General features: G+C 47.8%; 1 protein-coding gene across 1 annotated transcript; it reads left to right on the top strand.

The window, feature by feature from the left end:
* The first annotated feature begins 734 nt into the window (after positions 1–734).
* LOC146205398 (uncharacterized) lies at positions 735–17,267 on the top strand. Its single transcript, XM_084586916.1, has 15 exons — positions 735–766; positions 1,615–1,757; positions 1,843–2,002; positions 2,980–3,158; positions 3,237–3,351; positions 4,411–4,761; positions 5,938–6,099; positions 6,181–6,306; positions 9,816–9,955; positions 13,333–13,447; positions 13,530–13,690; positions 14,315–14,477; positions 15,125–15,303; positions 16,202–16,340; positions 17,032–17,267. The coding sequence occupies exons 1-15, from the start codon at positions 750–752 to the stop codon at positions 17,246–17,248; spliced, it is 2,367 nt and encodes a 788-aa protein (XP_084443042.1). The 5' UTR covers positions 735–749; the 3' UTR covers positions 17,249–17,267.
* Positions 17,268–17,473: the final 206 nt, after the last annotated feature.

The raw sequence follows: 17,473 nt of genomic DNA on the forward strand, positions 1-17,473 counted from the left end.
GCGCAGTGCATTGCTTTCCATCGTGTGCATACGCCAACTTCGCTGTATATGGCGGCTCTCAAACGGCAGGCGCGATCTGCGTTACCCACAAAGCGAGCCCATGCACTCCTACCGGTCTACTGAGGATTATTTTCGCCGTTAGCCGGGATGTGCCGACTACAGCTGTGCCATCTCTTCAAAATCTGCTCGCCATATACCACCTAGAAAGGATAACCGGTGATTCATTACGTTAGAACGGTGGAGAAGTTTTTATTGTCCGTAGCGACACGGGGCCGTGGACAGCCCATTTTGTGGTTGTTACTCCTTAGTTGCTGTTTGTAATAACCTCCCAACGGCAGCAAATTCGCGGTGAAAACCAGATTGGTGCCAGTACATGCCCGCTAGCATGGCTGAGGCTTGGCACAGACGCAAGCGTATTGCACGTTTGAAAATCCTTACAGACCCCACCCAAGGTTGACGACAAGTTGGAAAGACAACGTATACTAACGAGAGGCTTGTCATGCGGTACGGCATTGTGAAGGCCGATAAGTATAAGCAAAATAAGTAGAACGTGTTTTATCACGCTAGGACTGTCGTTCTTGCGGACGCCAGCAAAAAAAGCGCTGTCAATATGCGGTCTTGAGAAAAGTGATGCTCATTTGTTCTCCTTGATTACAGATGACAGCGGTTGCGATGTGGCGCGTTTCAAGCCCCAGCGGGAGCTATGCGATGCCACGTTCAAACTCAACATCCCTCATAACCACGGGGATATGAAGTTTGTATGCTCGTAAGTAGATGCACTGAAAAATGTGCTCTTGGTGCATATTTAGGTGTTAAACGCTCTTCTAACTACATCAGTGCTTCCCAGCACAGAACCGTTTTCCAACGCAACTTGGCAACCTGCATTGAAAACTCGGTGTACACTTAACGAAAACCGCTGTAAAATACGATTTAAGTAGGTGAACGAATTACGGATGCCCTTTAGCGAATCGCGGAAAGCCGCAAGCTATAGTGAAAGTAACAACGAATCTTACAAGAAAAAAAAACGGTGTCGTAAGCAATGAGTGAAAACAGCGCGAAAGAAGCCCGAAGGAGAAGCGAAGAAGGGACAGGAAAGAGAGCTTTTTGTTGTTGTTGTTGTTGTTGTTGTTGTTGTTGTTGTTGTTGTTGTTGACGAGGGCATCCAGTTGTGCCGTAGGAGAAGAAACACATAACGAAGGGTCCACTGTGTAAGAAAGGTAATCAAGCAGAACTTTTTGCTGGGCTAGTTGGTTCATAGTGACTTGAGTGAAAACAGCGCGAAAGAAGCCCGAAGACGAAGCGAAGAAGGGACAGGAAAGGGCGCTCTTTCCTGTCCCTTCTTCGCTTCGCCTTCGGGCTTCTTTCGCGCTGTTTTCACTCAAGTCACTGTGAACCAACTAGCCCAGCAAAAAGTTCTGTCGTAAGCAAATAGCGTAACCGACTCGCCATGTAGGCTCTCAACAGGAGTCATGCTTCTAACAGCATCGAACTACGCTATATGCACCCGGCTAATAGCCCGTGCGACTCGTCGGCTTTGACTCGCGAGAAGCGGTGTGTGTAACATGGATGTAACGATTCGTTCGCTGTAATGACAACCTGAATGCCTTCTCGCAGGGTTATCGGCAAATATAAAATGTGCCTGGCCAACGTGATCGAAGCGACTGGATGTGACGATAAGGAGTTTCTTGTAACGCAGCTGCTACCAATGCAGCAATACATCCAGCAGAACGGTATCGAATGCATCCCAGACGTAAACTGTACGTAAAGGAAAAGCTCAATGCCAGAGCAAAAATTTAGAGTTGAAAGAGTTGGAAAAGTTTGCACGTCTGGTCTTCCTTTCAGCATCGTCGGTGGCACGAATTCCCACGGGCTATCGGGCCAAGCTTGACCTGTGCACGAGAGACAAAGCCTGGGAGACACAGTTCTTGTGTGCCAAAAAATTCCACACAAAATTGCGAAAGATTGAAGACGACAAAGAGGTTGAATCTCACCAAATTTGCAGGTCAGATCCTTTTTCTTTTGTTTTCTTTTCTTTTGTTTGCCTTTGTCAAAAGTGTAAGAGACCAGGGGGTCTACTTCTGAGCCCTGTAGTGGCACTGATTTAGCATTAGTAGTAGTCCTTCTATTGGAGAGGGTATAGGACAAAACATGTTCTTACCATCAAGAGATTCGGAGCACTGGAAATGAATTGCAAGCTGCACGAAGGGACATCTGACACATTGCATCGATCTGGTGCGTGCTTTACCCGAAATTAAGGCAGCTTCGAGGCGCACCTCTTTCAAAAACACATAGGCCATTGGGCGCGCTTCTGGGTCGGGCATTGTAGTTTGTTTTCACTTCGCCGATGCAACAACACTCACGGGGTTGAGAACCTTTTGCTTCCCCCTCTTTTAGCAAAGGAACATAGGAGTTCTGTTATCGCTTCAGAATACAAAGCTGGTGCCCTGAGTATGTCTCACAGACTGCACCTCATCATTACAATAGTATCAAAGGAATTTTCCCGCTTCAGAGATGAACATGTTTTTTGTTCCCAGCAAGAGGAACGCAAGAATTCAGATTTATGTTTCTTGCAGCGTTAAGTATCCTATAGGGCGAATTGTGATGACATCATGCCGCGCACCTTTCATGGAAAAGTGACGCCGAACATTTGACAGCAGCAAAAAAAAAAAAAAAAAAAAAAAAAAAACGTAGCTAGAAATGCTGGCTAAAATACCGGAATATTTATTCGGAACAAAGGTTATTATTATTGTTCTGAATAAATATTCTATTGGTTGTCAGCAGTTGTGCTGTGTTCTTTTCCTGTGCGCGTCGTGGCTTTGATGCGACTATTTCATATATTGCCACCAGCTCATCCAATTAACCATTTGTCGTATTTCCGTAGCCCTGGAGAAGTTTTGAACTTATTCACATCGAAGAAAACGCAAAAGTGGGTTTGCGTTTAGTCTGAAGTGCATGCTCGTGATTTATTTATTTTTCTAGGTCATTAAGCCGCTACTACAGCTGCTTGAACACAGTCCTCCACAGCGAGTCTTGCGAAGAGGACACGGAACTGATGATGCACATGGAGTACTTCCCCAAGGTGCTGACCCAAAAGTACCGCGAGATGTGCTTTGCTGAGCTTAAGCTTACGGCCATGAATGTTGCCAAAAGACTAGAGGGTAAGAGCACGTAATTGTGTGCCTACGCGTGGCCGCCTCATTTAAAGATTTTCCGGACCAATTGAAGCTTTTACGCAGGCTATACACTGGACCAGACGTGCCAAGAAGAAGACGCCACAAAGCAGTTCTTCGCCTGCGGCCTCTTGTTCAACGAGATCGTGAGCCACAGCCCTGCTCAGGATAGGATATGCACGTAAGCGCCCACTCCTCCCCATCTGTCTGGTGCCCAAAACTTGACATGCTCCTTTGCCATTACTGCAACGCAAAAAAAAAAAAAAAAAAAAAGACGGCGCCAAATCCTCTCCTGGCCCCACGAACCTACATCGGACAATGCGCCTTCCACAATGGTATGCAGTTATAATAATATGCACGTAGTCGTGAAGCTCGTTCGGGCGCTTTTGTGTCGCTTGGGTTGAAGTAAAAGAGAAAACTGTTCCATCAGGCGTAGTGCAGCGAAGCGTACCATTGAAAAGTCTTTCTGGGCATTGTGCCTACACGGCGCGAAGCCACATTCGCGAACACAAGATGTGTGGTGTTTTCTCTGTATTACCAAAACGATAAAATCGGGGCTGAATTATTCAGTCGTGTCTTTTTTTTATTATTATTATTATTATTATTATTATTAAATGTATTTGTCAATTACCGCTCTTCTTTTTCAGATAATTCAACTGTTCACGTCAAACTCATCCGGATGCTCGAAATTAATTCTAGTCAATCCACTACGGCGCTTTGCACGGATTATATGTGCTGCTTTCGAACGTTAAACCTCGCTTGCCATAACATGACTCGAAAATCCAATGGTTAAAGGCCAATAACTGTACGTACTAGAGTGCAGCCATTTGTCGCCAATATGACTTTCAACCATGACAAAACTCCTTCGATTCATTTACTGCGATTCGATTCGTTTACTGCGGGCTCTGAGCTCTCACTAGGAGTTATGTCACTGGACATTTTCTCTTCGCATACAGTGCGCACTGCCCCAGTGCAGTTGTTGTGACTCTGTTAAGAGAAATTGGCAGGCTATCCTAAAGTCGCCTCCCATCCCCGTAGGGCGAAACATCTGCTTCCTGCATAGCACATTTGTTCCGCAGGAATAAGCTCCCAATATGCGCAAAACAAGCGATGTCGCGCATTATTCTCCAGAGGCAGCTCAAACCAGAGTACCTAGCGCAGGTCATACTGATTTGAAAGAAGTCTTCGTGCCTCCGGTTTTGAACGTGCACTCTCGCTTTTTTTTTTAAATATTTTCCAGTGCATACAGGGACTTCGAAAACTGTACGAACGTGATCGCGAGGGATTTGCACTGCAGCATTGGTTCGGAGTTCAACAGGCATTCCATGCATGTGATGAACGTGCTGCTGAGCCAGTACGAGCACTACTGCCGCGACTACAAGCCACAGCCGCCGGTTAACCCAGATAAGCCTATTGATCCTTTGACTGGACCCGGTCACGACCCGATACACCCCATTGTAACAAAGTCTCCTGGTGGCTGCAACGGTGACATCTACATGGAAAAGTACTTCGAGTGCGGCCTCACTTACATATTCAGCCTTCGTGATGCAATGTTTGGAGACAACCCGCACCATCAAGACCAAATCTGCGAGTGAGTGTAGCGTTTCCCTTCTATGCTACGGGCTTTATGTCATCGGCCACACAATACTGCTTGCGCGGTTTGTCCTAGAATAATTACTGTCTGAATAATTACGGAATAATTACAAGGGAAGGAAAGCGTAGCAGGGGCGGCAGAAAGTTAGGTGGGCAGATGAGGTTAAGAAGTTCGCAGGGGTCAAGTGGATGCAGTTAGCACAGAACCGGGTTAATTGGAGAAATATGGGAGAGGCCTTCGCCCTGCAGTGGGTATATTCAGGCTGATGATGATGAATTACTGTCTCTCCTCTGATTCTATTTATCCAAAGGTGGCCTAATTGGACTTATGGCCTCTGAGCGTACGGCTGAGCCGTATGGCAGTGGCGACGAAAATTGTAGCTGCTATTGACATAGGGACAAAACATAAATGCGTGGGAGCGGAAAGAAAACAAGGTTCCAGTCATTAAAAAAAAAATGTCTGCATTAGGTGGAATATTCATTAGCCGCCTATTTTTTGTCACCGCCAACAGACAGAGGCTAGCTCGAAGCACTAGTAAAACTACCAGAACTATTTTCCGGAATAAAAAAGGGTAAATTTAACGTGCATATATATACGACACGACTTTTCCCCTGGCTAAAGGACAGATATGTCTTGGTACGCACACCGCGGTTGTAGCCGCAGCGAGTGATAAGGTTCCACGAAAGTCAAGATACAACGGGAAAATATGCAGGCCATGGCGAGGCATCTTCGGCCTTAATTTGTCAGGTCCTTTTAAGCCGTTGAACTCAGAGTTGGATACATTATGCAGGGAGGTGTTTGTCACTCTCTAGAGCTGCGGCGCTCGAACAGTGAGACAGATGTCAACAAGCAGGCGTCAGCTTCAGCGAAAGGTCAATTATGGACTGAATGACCATTGCCGAGAATGACCCCCCCCCCCCCCCTTCTTCCTACTCCTTCTCATTAACGTTTTGAGCTGTGCTTGTGAAAGCTTGAATGACGCTTTTGATGCTGTCCTTTCCTCGCGCGATTATCTGGCACAGCACCTGCATCAGGGTCGTGAAGGCAACACCTTTGTCATTAGTCGTGCATATGCAGTTCGACACATGAGAGCTGGCGTCAGCTCATACTTTTGCACATGGCGGTGTTACGTGCGACGTCTTCTCGCTACCTGCATTTCTTATTATTTCGCAGAACGATAAACTCCCACAAGATGTGCGTAGATGCTCAGAAGAAAACATCGTCCTGCTCAGCGGGTCTTGGGGAAATACAAGCGAGCCTTGACTACATCAACAGAGCCCTTTACGAGGCCCCCGGTGCCAAGTGTACTTCCGCGCAGTATAAACGCTCCGGTAAGTGTGCCATTAAGTTTAACAACATTGCCTACTAAATCCTTCTTCCTAACGGGCCGTCCCATTTGTCGCTCCTAACAGGAAGGATACGGTTCCGGACTTCGGCGCAGCAGTGCGAGGTTCGGGAATATGCAAACACATTCTTCACATGCGGCAATAACTTCCTGAAAAGCACGTCACCAAAAGCTGCGTCCAAGGATGAGGACTGCAGGTAAGCTTGGAGCCCTTGAAGGAGCTTGCAGATCAGGCGAATGTGCCTAACACACTTCGCTACACCAGTGTCACCTACAGAAACGCCAGAGCCGGGTGATACGCCTGCTTACATCAACGTTCTGAAACTCCCTGGTCTTTCGCTTTGTAAACGTGCAGTGCCCGAGTGTAGTTACGCGCATAATGGCGCACCTCCGCCCCCCCCCCCCCCCCCCCACACACACACACCAAAGAAAAAAAGACTGAAATTTTATGGGCGCGTTTATACGTGGGGTAAATTATTTTTAAAATGTTTGAAACGCGACAGGTGGTGCAAAAAGCAGGCTTATGGAATAAATACTTCACCACACGTGGCTTATCCTGTAAATAACATATAACCCGCTCTTGAGCACGGTTTCCACGTTCGAGAGAGTAGCGGTCGTAGCCCAAAATTTCTATAACTCCGCACGTGTAACTCACGTAGCAGCCCTCTAGCCCAAATAACAGCATTCAGCGCAAAAACCCTTCACTGCAAGTTGCTACAGTTCGTATTAAATAGCACTGATCCAACTGAGAGGCCCATCAAGGCCAGTGCGTTGTTTCTGCGCGTTCTCGTACACCTCACGGCAAATTCTAATTGGCGGTTGGTCCCACAAGGTGACGTATATATAGGCGTGACGTTTGTAGAAAACGGTTCATAAGTTAATGCATCTTTGTTCCGCCAATCAAAACAGTCCGATTGTCCATCCGTTATCGTTATCGGCAGGCAGTTTGCCACCATGAGGAAGGGAGCCTTCTTTACACGAGGTGAGGAAATTTTGCTTTCTTGCAGCCAAAGTTTATTTCCGAGCACACGTGGTTCTTGAGGAGATCCTCCGAGGAACAGGCTGCTAACCATAAGTTGCGTCCCCACTGGCGATTCGAGAAGGTCGTGGGGCCTATTTTGCCTATTTTGGTGAGAGCACGGTTTTGCGGCGCGATTTCACGTAGCAAATCTCCTCCTCGGTCCGTCAGCGGCGCAGTACATACCGCGACACGTCACATTCGTCCATATCCGGTTTCCCGTAATTGTTGTAATGGCGGCCTGCATCCTTTTTGGCGCAGTGCTGTCTGATATCTAAGATGTTCGTTAGCAAATAAGGAAGAGAATATTTTGGAGGGAATTTTTAGCGTTTGTGATTATACATGCGTTCTTGGCTTACAACAAACGCGCGGCGCTTGCTCTAAACTATATGCACATTAACGCTCGTTAACCTTTTTGCATGAGATTGCAGCAGAGGGCGTTTTCAACTATTCAACAAGCTGTTTTCTCTCAAAATTTTTTTTAATCTATGGATTGGTTTGCGGGGTTTAACGTCCCAACGCGCCTCAGGCTGTGAGAGGCGCCGTAGTGGAGAACTTCAGAAATTTCGAGGACCTGTGTTCTTGAACGCGCCCTGACATCGCACAATATACGGACGCCTTGCTTTTCGCCTCCACCGCAAAGCGACCGCCGCGGCCGGTGGTATTCGGTTCCGCGGGCTTGGGTGCAGTAGTCGAGCGTCTTAATCACTAAGCCTCCGCCGCGGGGCAAAATGAATGAGATGCGCATTTGTGGTCACTTCAGATTGCATGACAAGGCGCACAATATGTGCATTATAGGCCCTAATAATCAGACGATTAACTATAATTAACAAACCTACTCTTTTGATATTGATTTCAAGGGGCACTGCTGTAATTCGATAGTGAAGCACGTCCACGGGAAAGTAGTCCGCTTTGTAAAACTTTATTCATCTGAATTTTGGCTCGAAATATCGAACGTCAAAAATACGCATTTGCAAGCCCCCCGAGTTGCCTTTCACGCATAGCGGGCGCGTGCGTGCGTGCGTGCGTGCGTGCGCACACACACACACACACACACACACACACACACACACACGCACACACACACACACACACACACACACACACACACACACACACACACACACACACACACACACACACACACACACACACACACACACACACACACACACACACACACACACACACACACACACACACACACACACACACACACACACACACTCACACACACGCGCGCGCGCGCACGCACGCACCCGCACACACACACACACGCACACGCACACGCACACACACACACACACGCACGCACGCACGCACGCACACACACACACACACACACACACACACACACACACACACACACACACACACACACACACACACACACACACACACACACACACACACACACACACACACACACACACACACACACTGACAACTTTTCAATTTATTATGCATTAAATACAGACGTTGTTCGTGTATTTTATGATGTAGAAGAAGTTAAGATTGTTTTCGGGACGATGCCAAGAGCATCGGTGCCATTTAGCTCGTCATGCGTGAAAGCCGACTCAACGAGCTTTCTGATGCGTATCTTTGACATTGGATATTTCGAGCCATAATTGTCGATAAAGCAAATTTTAAGCAAGGATTCACCTGTCGTGTTGACAGCTTTCAATATCCCAGTATAACATAACCTCTCAATATCAGTAATAAAAACTGGTTTGTTGATTTCATTAATTCAGCGTCTGATGCTTAGGCTTACAAGGCACATACTGTCCGCCTTGCCGCACAATCACCTCTAATGACCACACTGGAATATCTTCCACGGCGTTTGAAAAACAAAATTGATTTAGAAAAGCCCTGCATAATGCCGTTTTGTAATACGTGGGTCTTCCATGTTACGTGAGCAGAGTGGAGTTCTCGGCCAGTTCGTAGGCCATGATTTACAATGAGGATTAGCGCGAGACAGACGAGGACAAGAGAAGGACACGGGACGAGCGCTTCCATGTTACAATCGATGTTCATGGGCATTTTATTCGGCTGTCGAGTTGGCATTAAATAATACTTCAAGTTTTTAAGCACCGGACGTTAGTCCTTGCCCGGCGCAACTCATTGATTAAAAGTCAGGATCACCTGCCGTTCGTCTGAAGCTGCAGGCGAATATGCTACGACCGCGGCACGTCGGCATCAGCCCGCCTTTAGGCCAGAGCTTGTGCCAAGCAGTGAAGACGGCTCAAGATTAGTCTGGCTGAGGGTCACCTCAGCAAAGCTCGGAGTACGCAATTACCTACACTACAAGGACCTTGCTACTACGGGGCCTTGCGTCTGCGAGCCGAAGAATGTAAATAAAACAGAATAGACATTACAGGGGCGCGTGCTCGGAATGGGCACCTATTGACGTTGTTTCGCTCCTTTGGACCCCTGAGCCCAGATAATTTTTGGAATCCCCTCAATGCCACACACAGGGTACACTACACCCATAAGCTAAAGTGCATCGGTCACGCGCACGAGCAAAGGTCCACGCTCTGGCTACCGTTTCAGAGCAGCTGTACTAAAACACGAGGCTAGGCTTGAGATCTCTCGTTGGCGTTTTTTTTTTTATTAAAAAATTTTGAGACGAAGTGCTGCGCGTCATACCGAAACGCAGCGGCAATACTGATCCCAAGTTTCTTCCAACAGGCTTTACCTGGAGTTCCTGAAGTGCAAACAGCTGCTTATCCCGTGCAAGTCACAGAGTGACGTGCAGCCAGCAATTGAACATTTCACCGCTGTTCTTACGGAAGGTTACGAAAGCAAGTGCTCTGGCTACAACCTAACCGGTGAGTCCTTATACGTCCGTCTTCATCGCTTTATTTCTTCCACTTATGTTTCTTGACTTTGTGTTGTCGGCTTGCGAGTACCTTGAATCGACAGCAGGCGCAGCGTAATAGCTTCAGCACTCGCCGCGGTACCCCAGTGGCGATGGCCCCAGGCCACGGAATCGAGCTTCAGCCGTGGCGGATGCATTTCGATATACCCGTTATGCAAGCACGTCCTCGTGTTGTGCTATATCGGTGCAAACCCAGGCAGTCGCGATGACTCTCTAATCCCACATATGTTTGTAAAAGCTTCAAACCTGGTTCCTACATGCTTACCTGCACTTACGCCTGTTTTGTACTTCTCTTAAAGGCATCGACAAAGCCTGGAGCGAGATTGGAAGGAGGCTAATCTGTCTTATCCCGCGCATCTAACATTTGCACTGCGTGCTCCAAGCTTCGAGCGAGTTCCTTTACCTGTGCATCAACTGAAAAATTATATCGTTAAAGGTCCACAGAAATGGTCACCAAGAAGGGTAAACGACGCCACACCACTGATAGATATTGAACCACCCATCATTCTCCCGCCAAAATTTTCGATCTAGCTTCTGCAACACCAGAGATATCCACGATTAAAAATGACCCTTCCAATTTTTCCTCTCAACTCCTACGCCGAAGGGAGTCATAAAAAAATAAAGAATACAAGCAAGTTCAAAGCTCCGCCCAGCAGTACGGTCTGGTTGTGAAAGACACCAAGTGTGTGTTTGTTGCTGTGAGCTCGAGTTGTCGGATTATCACATATCCTTCGGAAGGTACCCGCCCTCTCGCGTCCACCGTCCAGGTCATTAGGAATTGTCCTCAGCCTACAACAATGCTACATTTACTGCAATTTCTAGGGCTGGTAAATTTTTCCAGGTCCTTCATCTCACACTGTGCATAGCTACTTCGCCACTCACTGACCTCCTCCGGTTAACCGTTGTCAGGTCCTCCGCCATTTCTTGGTCATCAGAAGGCCAGGCCACCTTTACTCCCTCAGAACTAACAGTCGCGAACGCCATGCTTCTGGTCCATCCGCGCAGCAACGCCCCTACGAGATTAGTGGTCGATGCCTCCAGCGTGGCCGTCGTAGCCGTCTTACAGCAGTACTTTAACTCCGAGGGGAGACCACTGTCTTTTTACTCTCCGAAGCTACTTCCTGCTGAGACTCGCTACATTGTCATTGCGCAGAGCTCCTGGCCATCTACTCCGCGATACAGCGCTTTCGGCATTTTCTAGAAGGATGTCAGTTTCACGTGCTAACCGATCATAAACCTCGGGCGTATGTATTCCGCAGCAACCGCTCGAAGTACGTCTCACACGAACTCCGCCAAATCGCTTATAACTCGGAGTCTACTACCGACATTCGCTTTGTGCAATGTGCCACTAGCACTACCGCTGATATCCTTTCTCGTATTGCCGCGGTAGACACTCCACCTCTCACCGTCGACTGGGCCGCATTTTCTTCCGCCCAGCAGAATTACCGTGAGCTCACCGCTTTTCGAGAGAACCCCCCTTCCCCCCGACTACGACTTGTGCCCCATTTCTGCTCGCATGAGCCCTTGTGGTGCGATGTGTCAACATACCTTCCCCGCCTTTTTGTTCCGGCTTCGCTATGTCGCCCCATTTTCCATTCCATAACATATGCCACCCAGGCACTCGGGCTACTCAGCGAATTCTCACACAGCGCTATGTTTGGCCCAGAATCAACGCTTATGTGTGGACTTGAACGCGCCTGTGTCTGCCCTGCTAAACGACCAAGGTCTGCCGTCATACCAAGATTCCTTCCCAAGCCTTCCTACCACCTGGCCGTCATTTCGACCATGTACATCTCGACATCATGGGCCCTGTATCCTTGTCTCGTGGCTACCGTTATATCCTGACCACGGTCGAGCACTTTACCCGCGGGCCGGAGACAGTCCCCTTTCCTGACATCACCGCGGAAACTGTTTCCCGTGCCTTCATCTCTGCGTGGGTATCACGATTTGGTTGTCCTGGCACCGTAACAACCGACCGTTGCCTCCAGTTTGAGTCCTCCCTGTTTGCTTACCTAAATAATATTCTGGGCGCCAAGCATTCCCGTACCACTGCATATCACCCATGTGCCAACGGCATGGTGGAACGCCTTCCCCGCCAATTGAAGGCCGCCCTAGCTGCTCGCCTCACTTGCGCCACCTAGGTCGACTCCTTACCCCTTGTGCTCCTTGGTCTACGTGCCGGCATCCGGGAAGACTTAAAGTGCTTAGTTGCAGAGCTGGTGTATGGTAGTGCTCTGCGTCTTCCAGGAGACTTCTTTACATCACAGAAGCTCCCAGCTCAGCCCCAAGAATTCCTTCAGTGGCTGTTGGACTGCGTTAAAGACCTCTGGCCTACTCCACCCCGTCCGTCCTGCCACCATAACGTTTTTGTGCACCCCGACTTGGCCACTTCGACCCGCGTTTTTGTGCTCCGCGATGCTGTCCGAGCTCCACTAACACCGGCCAACGACGGACCTTTCCGCGTTCTCCGCCGCACTCCGAAAACCGCTACCCTCCTACAGAACGGCCGGGCCAGAGACCGTCAGCCTAGACCGCCAGCCTAGACCGCCTTAAGCCGGCTTACATGGAGACCGCACTAGACAGTCTCGCATCGCCGCCTGACCCGCTGCAGCGCAATCGCCGGTCCTCCGCCCGTTTCGATTTCCAGTTTAGGCCGAAGGCCCTGTAGCGCCCTCTTGAGTGGCGCCGGGAACCCGGATATCGCGCGCCGCCCGACAAAGAAAATAAAGATGGCGCCTGGTCGTGGCTCGTGCAGCCTCTGCTGGTAGTCTTTGTCTGATGCCAAACAACAGCAGTCTTATCACTTCGCTCTTGAGGCGTTAGGCCTTCAAAGGCATGTTACGTGCTACGACAGTGACAGGACCTCAGCTGCTTTGCTAGCACGCGATGTAACCACATCGTACTTTATAATAAGAGGAAATAAATAAATAAGCGTATGGTGGAAATTGCGTGTAGGATCACTTTGCTTCTCCTATTTGCTGGTACAAAGCTCGATGGTGCCCATATACCGTGGGCCTGCGCATTATAACAAAGGGATAACGTTTATTCAGGTAACTTTTTTTTTTCTCGCATATTGTAAGAATTTAACATAGCAATCAATTTGCTGAACAATACTCTCAGGACGCTTTCGCATTTTTCTATGGCGGCCTTAACTATTGGATTCGGATGCAGGACACACTTTAAAAGCAATATTTGCTTCACATCGGAAGTTTCGAGTATGTTCATCAGAGTATCTTACGATATTGCCCAGTTGCTTCCCAATTAAACGTGTTATGCAAGAACGCGTTACTGAGCTCTGCACTAACGCACGATTTCTCGTTTGCGCAGATACGTGCGACAAGTTGGTATTGATAAAGAACTTCTTCACTTGCGGCCTGACCTACTACCAGTCTTACAACGAGTTTGGCGCAACATACCTCATCGCTAAGCCGCATGCTTGCAAGTACGTGGCATGAGTTGTTATCGAGGCTCTCGAAGCGATGTATTTCAATTTGTCTTTTTTTTTTTCTCCTTGCATCCGTCAGGCTCTTGGACGACTTCCACAACTGCAGCTACACGGGTGTTCTCAAGAACAAGCCGAATTGCAAAGAGACTCAAGATCTTTTCAATCACATCAAGAGGGTCAAGGACTACATAAACGGCATGTTCAACGGCAAACACAACTCAGATTGCAAAACTCCTGCAGGTAAGGCTTAGTGTGCTGCACTGTACCGCTCACAACGCTCGCTGCTTTAATGCATTCGTATAGTGTAGCTCCTGCGCGACTATATATTCTGAGTGTTTGCGCTTTCAAAAGTATGAGTCAGAAGCAGCGCGCTTGGCTCTGGTGGGAAGGGTCTAAAAATGCAATGTCAAGATAGATCTTTCTTTCTTAGTACATATCATTGATGGCGGACGCTAGAAAAGATAGATGTTTTAATAGTTAGGCCAGTTAACCAGATGAATAACTAATTAGGTTGACAATGGATTTCAGCTATGAGTTGGTAATGCCCGTATCAATTTTTAAACATGTTTTTAACGCAGTTCATTGAGCGCTACGGTCCAAATGATTCCTGCTCTCTCGGCGTATTTAACCGAAACCGACCGGCTAAAGAGTATCATTTTTACCAAAGAACTTCCCCCGAAGCAGCTCCCAACTACGTGCTTGTGTCCGCTGCACTCACTCGAAATCCGTTTACGACATTCACACCTCGGATAAAATCAGCAATGGTCTGTGCTCTATCACGCAGCAGTACACTACACTATGCCAGTGTGTTTCAGGGCCACTCAACTGCGCCATGCGCATTATGCTTCTACAACTGCTGCGCAGGGATGGAGAAGCGCCGTGTCTACTTGGGGCTGGAGCGGCAGACCGCTTGCAACCAATTCAAGGCCATCAAAAAACTCGTGCTGTGTGGCGTCACCTTCCACCGGATGCTCTTGACCATAGAGAATGGCACGAATGCGAGGGAAAACCGGTCTCGAGTGTGCCCGTAAGCCCTCCTTCAATGCAACGTGCGAATCAGTAGTCGACAGGGTCCCATCTTTGGCCTTTGCAATGCCCGCTCTCCACCTCGAACTCTTAGTTCGCACTGGCGAGACAAGGAAAAGCTGTAGAAAAGACATGGTGTGCCATGCCATGTTTAAAATAAGTGCATATCATAGCGCAATATGCCTGTCAAATTTCTCTCTTGGCTACCATTTCGAAAACGAAAAAAAAAAAATTTAACGTATGTAGGGAAATAGCGTTGTTTATGAGAAATTTACATTTTCACTTTACCTTCCTAAATTTGTAGCTTTTTTTTCACGTGTCCGTCTGGTCTCAAGTAGCAAAAAAAAAAAAAAAAAAAGAAATCCGTATTTTCTCTAGCAGCGCAGCATCGTAGCGCTGTTACTTTGGGTCATTTGAGGTCTATGGTTCCACGCTGTCTCGCTTCTTCGAGGACTCTTGACGCGACCGACTTTCCCCACAAACTGTTCAACCTCATTTATATATTTTCTCGGTTGTAGAGAAAATATTTTATGAAACGCGTACTTTAAAATGTCTTATCGTTTGAGCTTGTGAAGACCGCGATACGTGATGCTTACGGCGGATTTACTGTCACTGAGAGTCTATTCGTTGGCTTTCTTCTCTCTGAAGGCTCGTGAAAGAAATGAAATATTGCATGTACGCGGCAACGCATGACTCCGGATGCTCTGATGCCCTGTTTCTCAACACCGAGATATCAGTGCTTAAGAAGCACCTTCTGATGGAGTTTGAAGACGGCTGTAACGCGGTACCCTCGGCGGATGACCTGGAGTTCAAGCTGTACCGTCAAGGTTAGCAACTGTAAAAGACGATTTGTGATGCTTGTAAATTTTCTGCCGCGCCACTGGCAGGATTGATGTAATAACCTTTTCCATGTGCGCGTACGAAAGCCAAGTTGGCGGACTTGCTTTCTTTCTCGCGCCTACATACATCGGTAAATACTCATTGATTTCAAAAACGGCTGGATTGGTTTTAATTATCTGGGCCTGAGAAGTGAGAATCCCCACCACATATACCATATTGCGAACACTCTTGATGCGACCGACTTGTTGGTGCGCTTGCGGTAAAAGCTTTAACTGTCAGACCTGACGCTTTCTTTACTTCCTCGGGCGTGGAGAGACGATTGTCTTAAGCGATGAAAATTCAGCCTTGGTCACAAATATTGTTCGTAAACTTAAATAACATTTTGCGACATATTAGCAATTAAGTGATGGCAAAATAGAGTACTCAAGTCTCGGCAGTTTAGTATACGTTGGCAACAACATTTTGATGCTCCGCCGGAGTTGGCGCATTGAACTTGCTGCCTTGACAAGGGCGAGGAGGTTTGCTTACTAAGATTTAGTTTCATGCTTGAAACCAACACGTAAAAATTTAGTATCGAGCCCTGCGCTACAAACTGCCTGATGCCACGTGTGTGGCTTTGTCACCATAAGTGCACAGCTTTTATTGGCATATTCTGCCGCGCATCGTTCCGCAACATCACTGCAGCACAGGCACATCAAAAGCCACTAGACTCTGTATAAATGAGTGTAAATACGCTTGTAAGTGTAGCGGCATATCTTCGTTAGAACTTTGAAGGATTTGAGCTCTGTACTGTTTGGAACGCAGATTGGCTTCCAGCTAATACTGTCGGTGCTCCGTTTTTTTTTTTTTCTTTTTCTTTTTTTTTTTTTTTTGCAAAATCTCTAGCTTGCGAGCTGAAGGAGTTTACCCAGGAATGGGAATCTTGTGACGCGGCAATGGAGGACGACATCAACCTCTTCTACCGCAATGGCTCCGCGTTGCGGAAGTCTGCCGTCAGCAATCGTGTGCGGCGAAGACTTTGCAGGTGAGGACAATCTAGGCACACTTGTTACCTCTGAAATCTGTAGGCGAACAAAATCTCTTTCGACTCGGCGCGCAGACGATCTACCCGCCATACACCAGGCACTCGGACATGCCAAGTAGCGACTCTAATCTGTCGCTCCGCAATCAAGCTGACACTGATAATGAAGACATTAGTTATATTTCAGACCGAACTAACATTTTCCCCACAATACGGTTCCAAGCAAACGCTCAGAGGCTGTGCGAAAACGCATGATGAGAAAGTTCTGCTCTCAATTTTCGTTCACGCTCAGTACTACGAGGGTTGGACACACATATGCTAGCATCGCTCCTGAAATGACATTAAAGTTGTCATCGATGGATGTGCCTGATTGTACAGCTGATGAACAAAGTAGGTAATAGCGGCAACTAAAAAAAAAATGCTGAGATGCGTCATCCTTTCTGACTTCCCAAGCTACTAGAAATCACATCCCTGCAAACATTAAAAAAAAAAAAAAAAAAAAAAAAAAAAAAAACAAATATGCGACCTCTGCTCCATAGAACGCCTGTATTTTTTTAAGCGTGTAATTCTGCGGCGAAGCCCTTGGCAGCTGCAAACAACTACGTGCGATTGTGGCCCTTCGCAAAGACCTAGCGAGTAGAGAGCCAGAGTGTCAAATAGACTCTCCCAGCGTCTCCTTTCCTTATTTTTGCAGAGATCTCATCGGCTACCGCAAGTGCCTGAACGAGTCGGCCGACAAGCACCACTGCTCGGCGCTGGCCCCTCAGGTCTCTGAAATGAGCAATGCGCTGTTCGATCGTCTGGGCCTAATGTACTGCTCAGGTGGCACACGCCATGTCGGCCTCTGGGGCCTCATCTTCGCCTTCGTCGCTAGCTGGCTCATACGCCAGGCCGCGGACCAACCGAGCTAAAACAGTGCTGGACCGAAGACAGAGCAAATCAATAAAATTGAAAGTTGGTTCATGGTTACGCGGCCTTTCCTCTCTTGGTGAACTCTGAAGTAGTGCACCATGTGCAGAAAAGAGCCCAAGAGTGCGCGGTCCGCAAGTTACCTAGGATTACCAAGGCAAATGTTCCTTACGTGACAGTTGGAGCGAGTTGGGTATGCATTGATAACCTCATCGCTCACTACGAAC

The sequence above is a fragment of the Amblyomma maculatum genome, chromosome 1 (genome assembly GCF_055883805.1).
Source record: "Amblyomma maculatum isolate TAMU_Amacu chromosome 1, ASM5588380v1, whole genome shotgun sequence".
NCBI classification, from domain to species: domain Eukaryota; kingdom Metazoa; phylum Arthropoda; class Arachnida; order Ixodida; family Ixodidae; genus Amblyomma; species Amblyomma maculatum.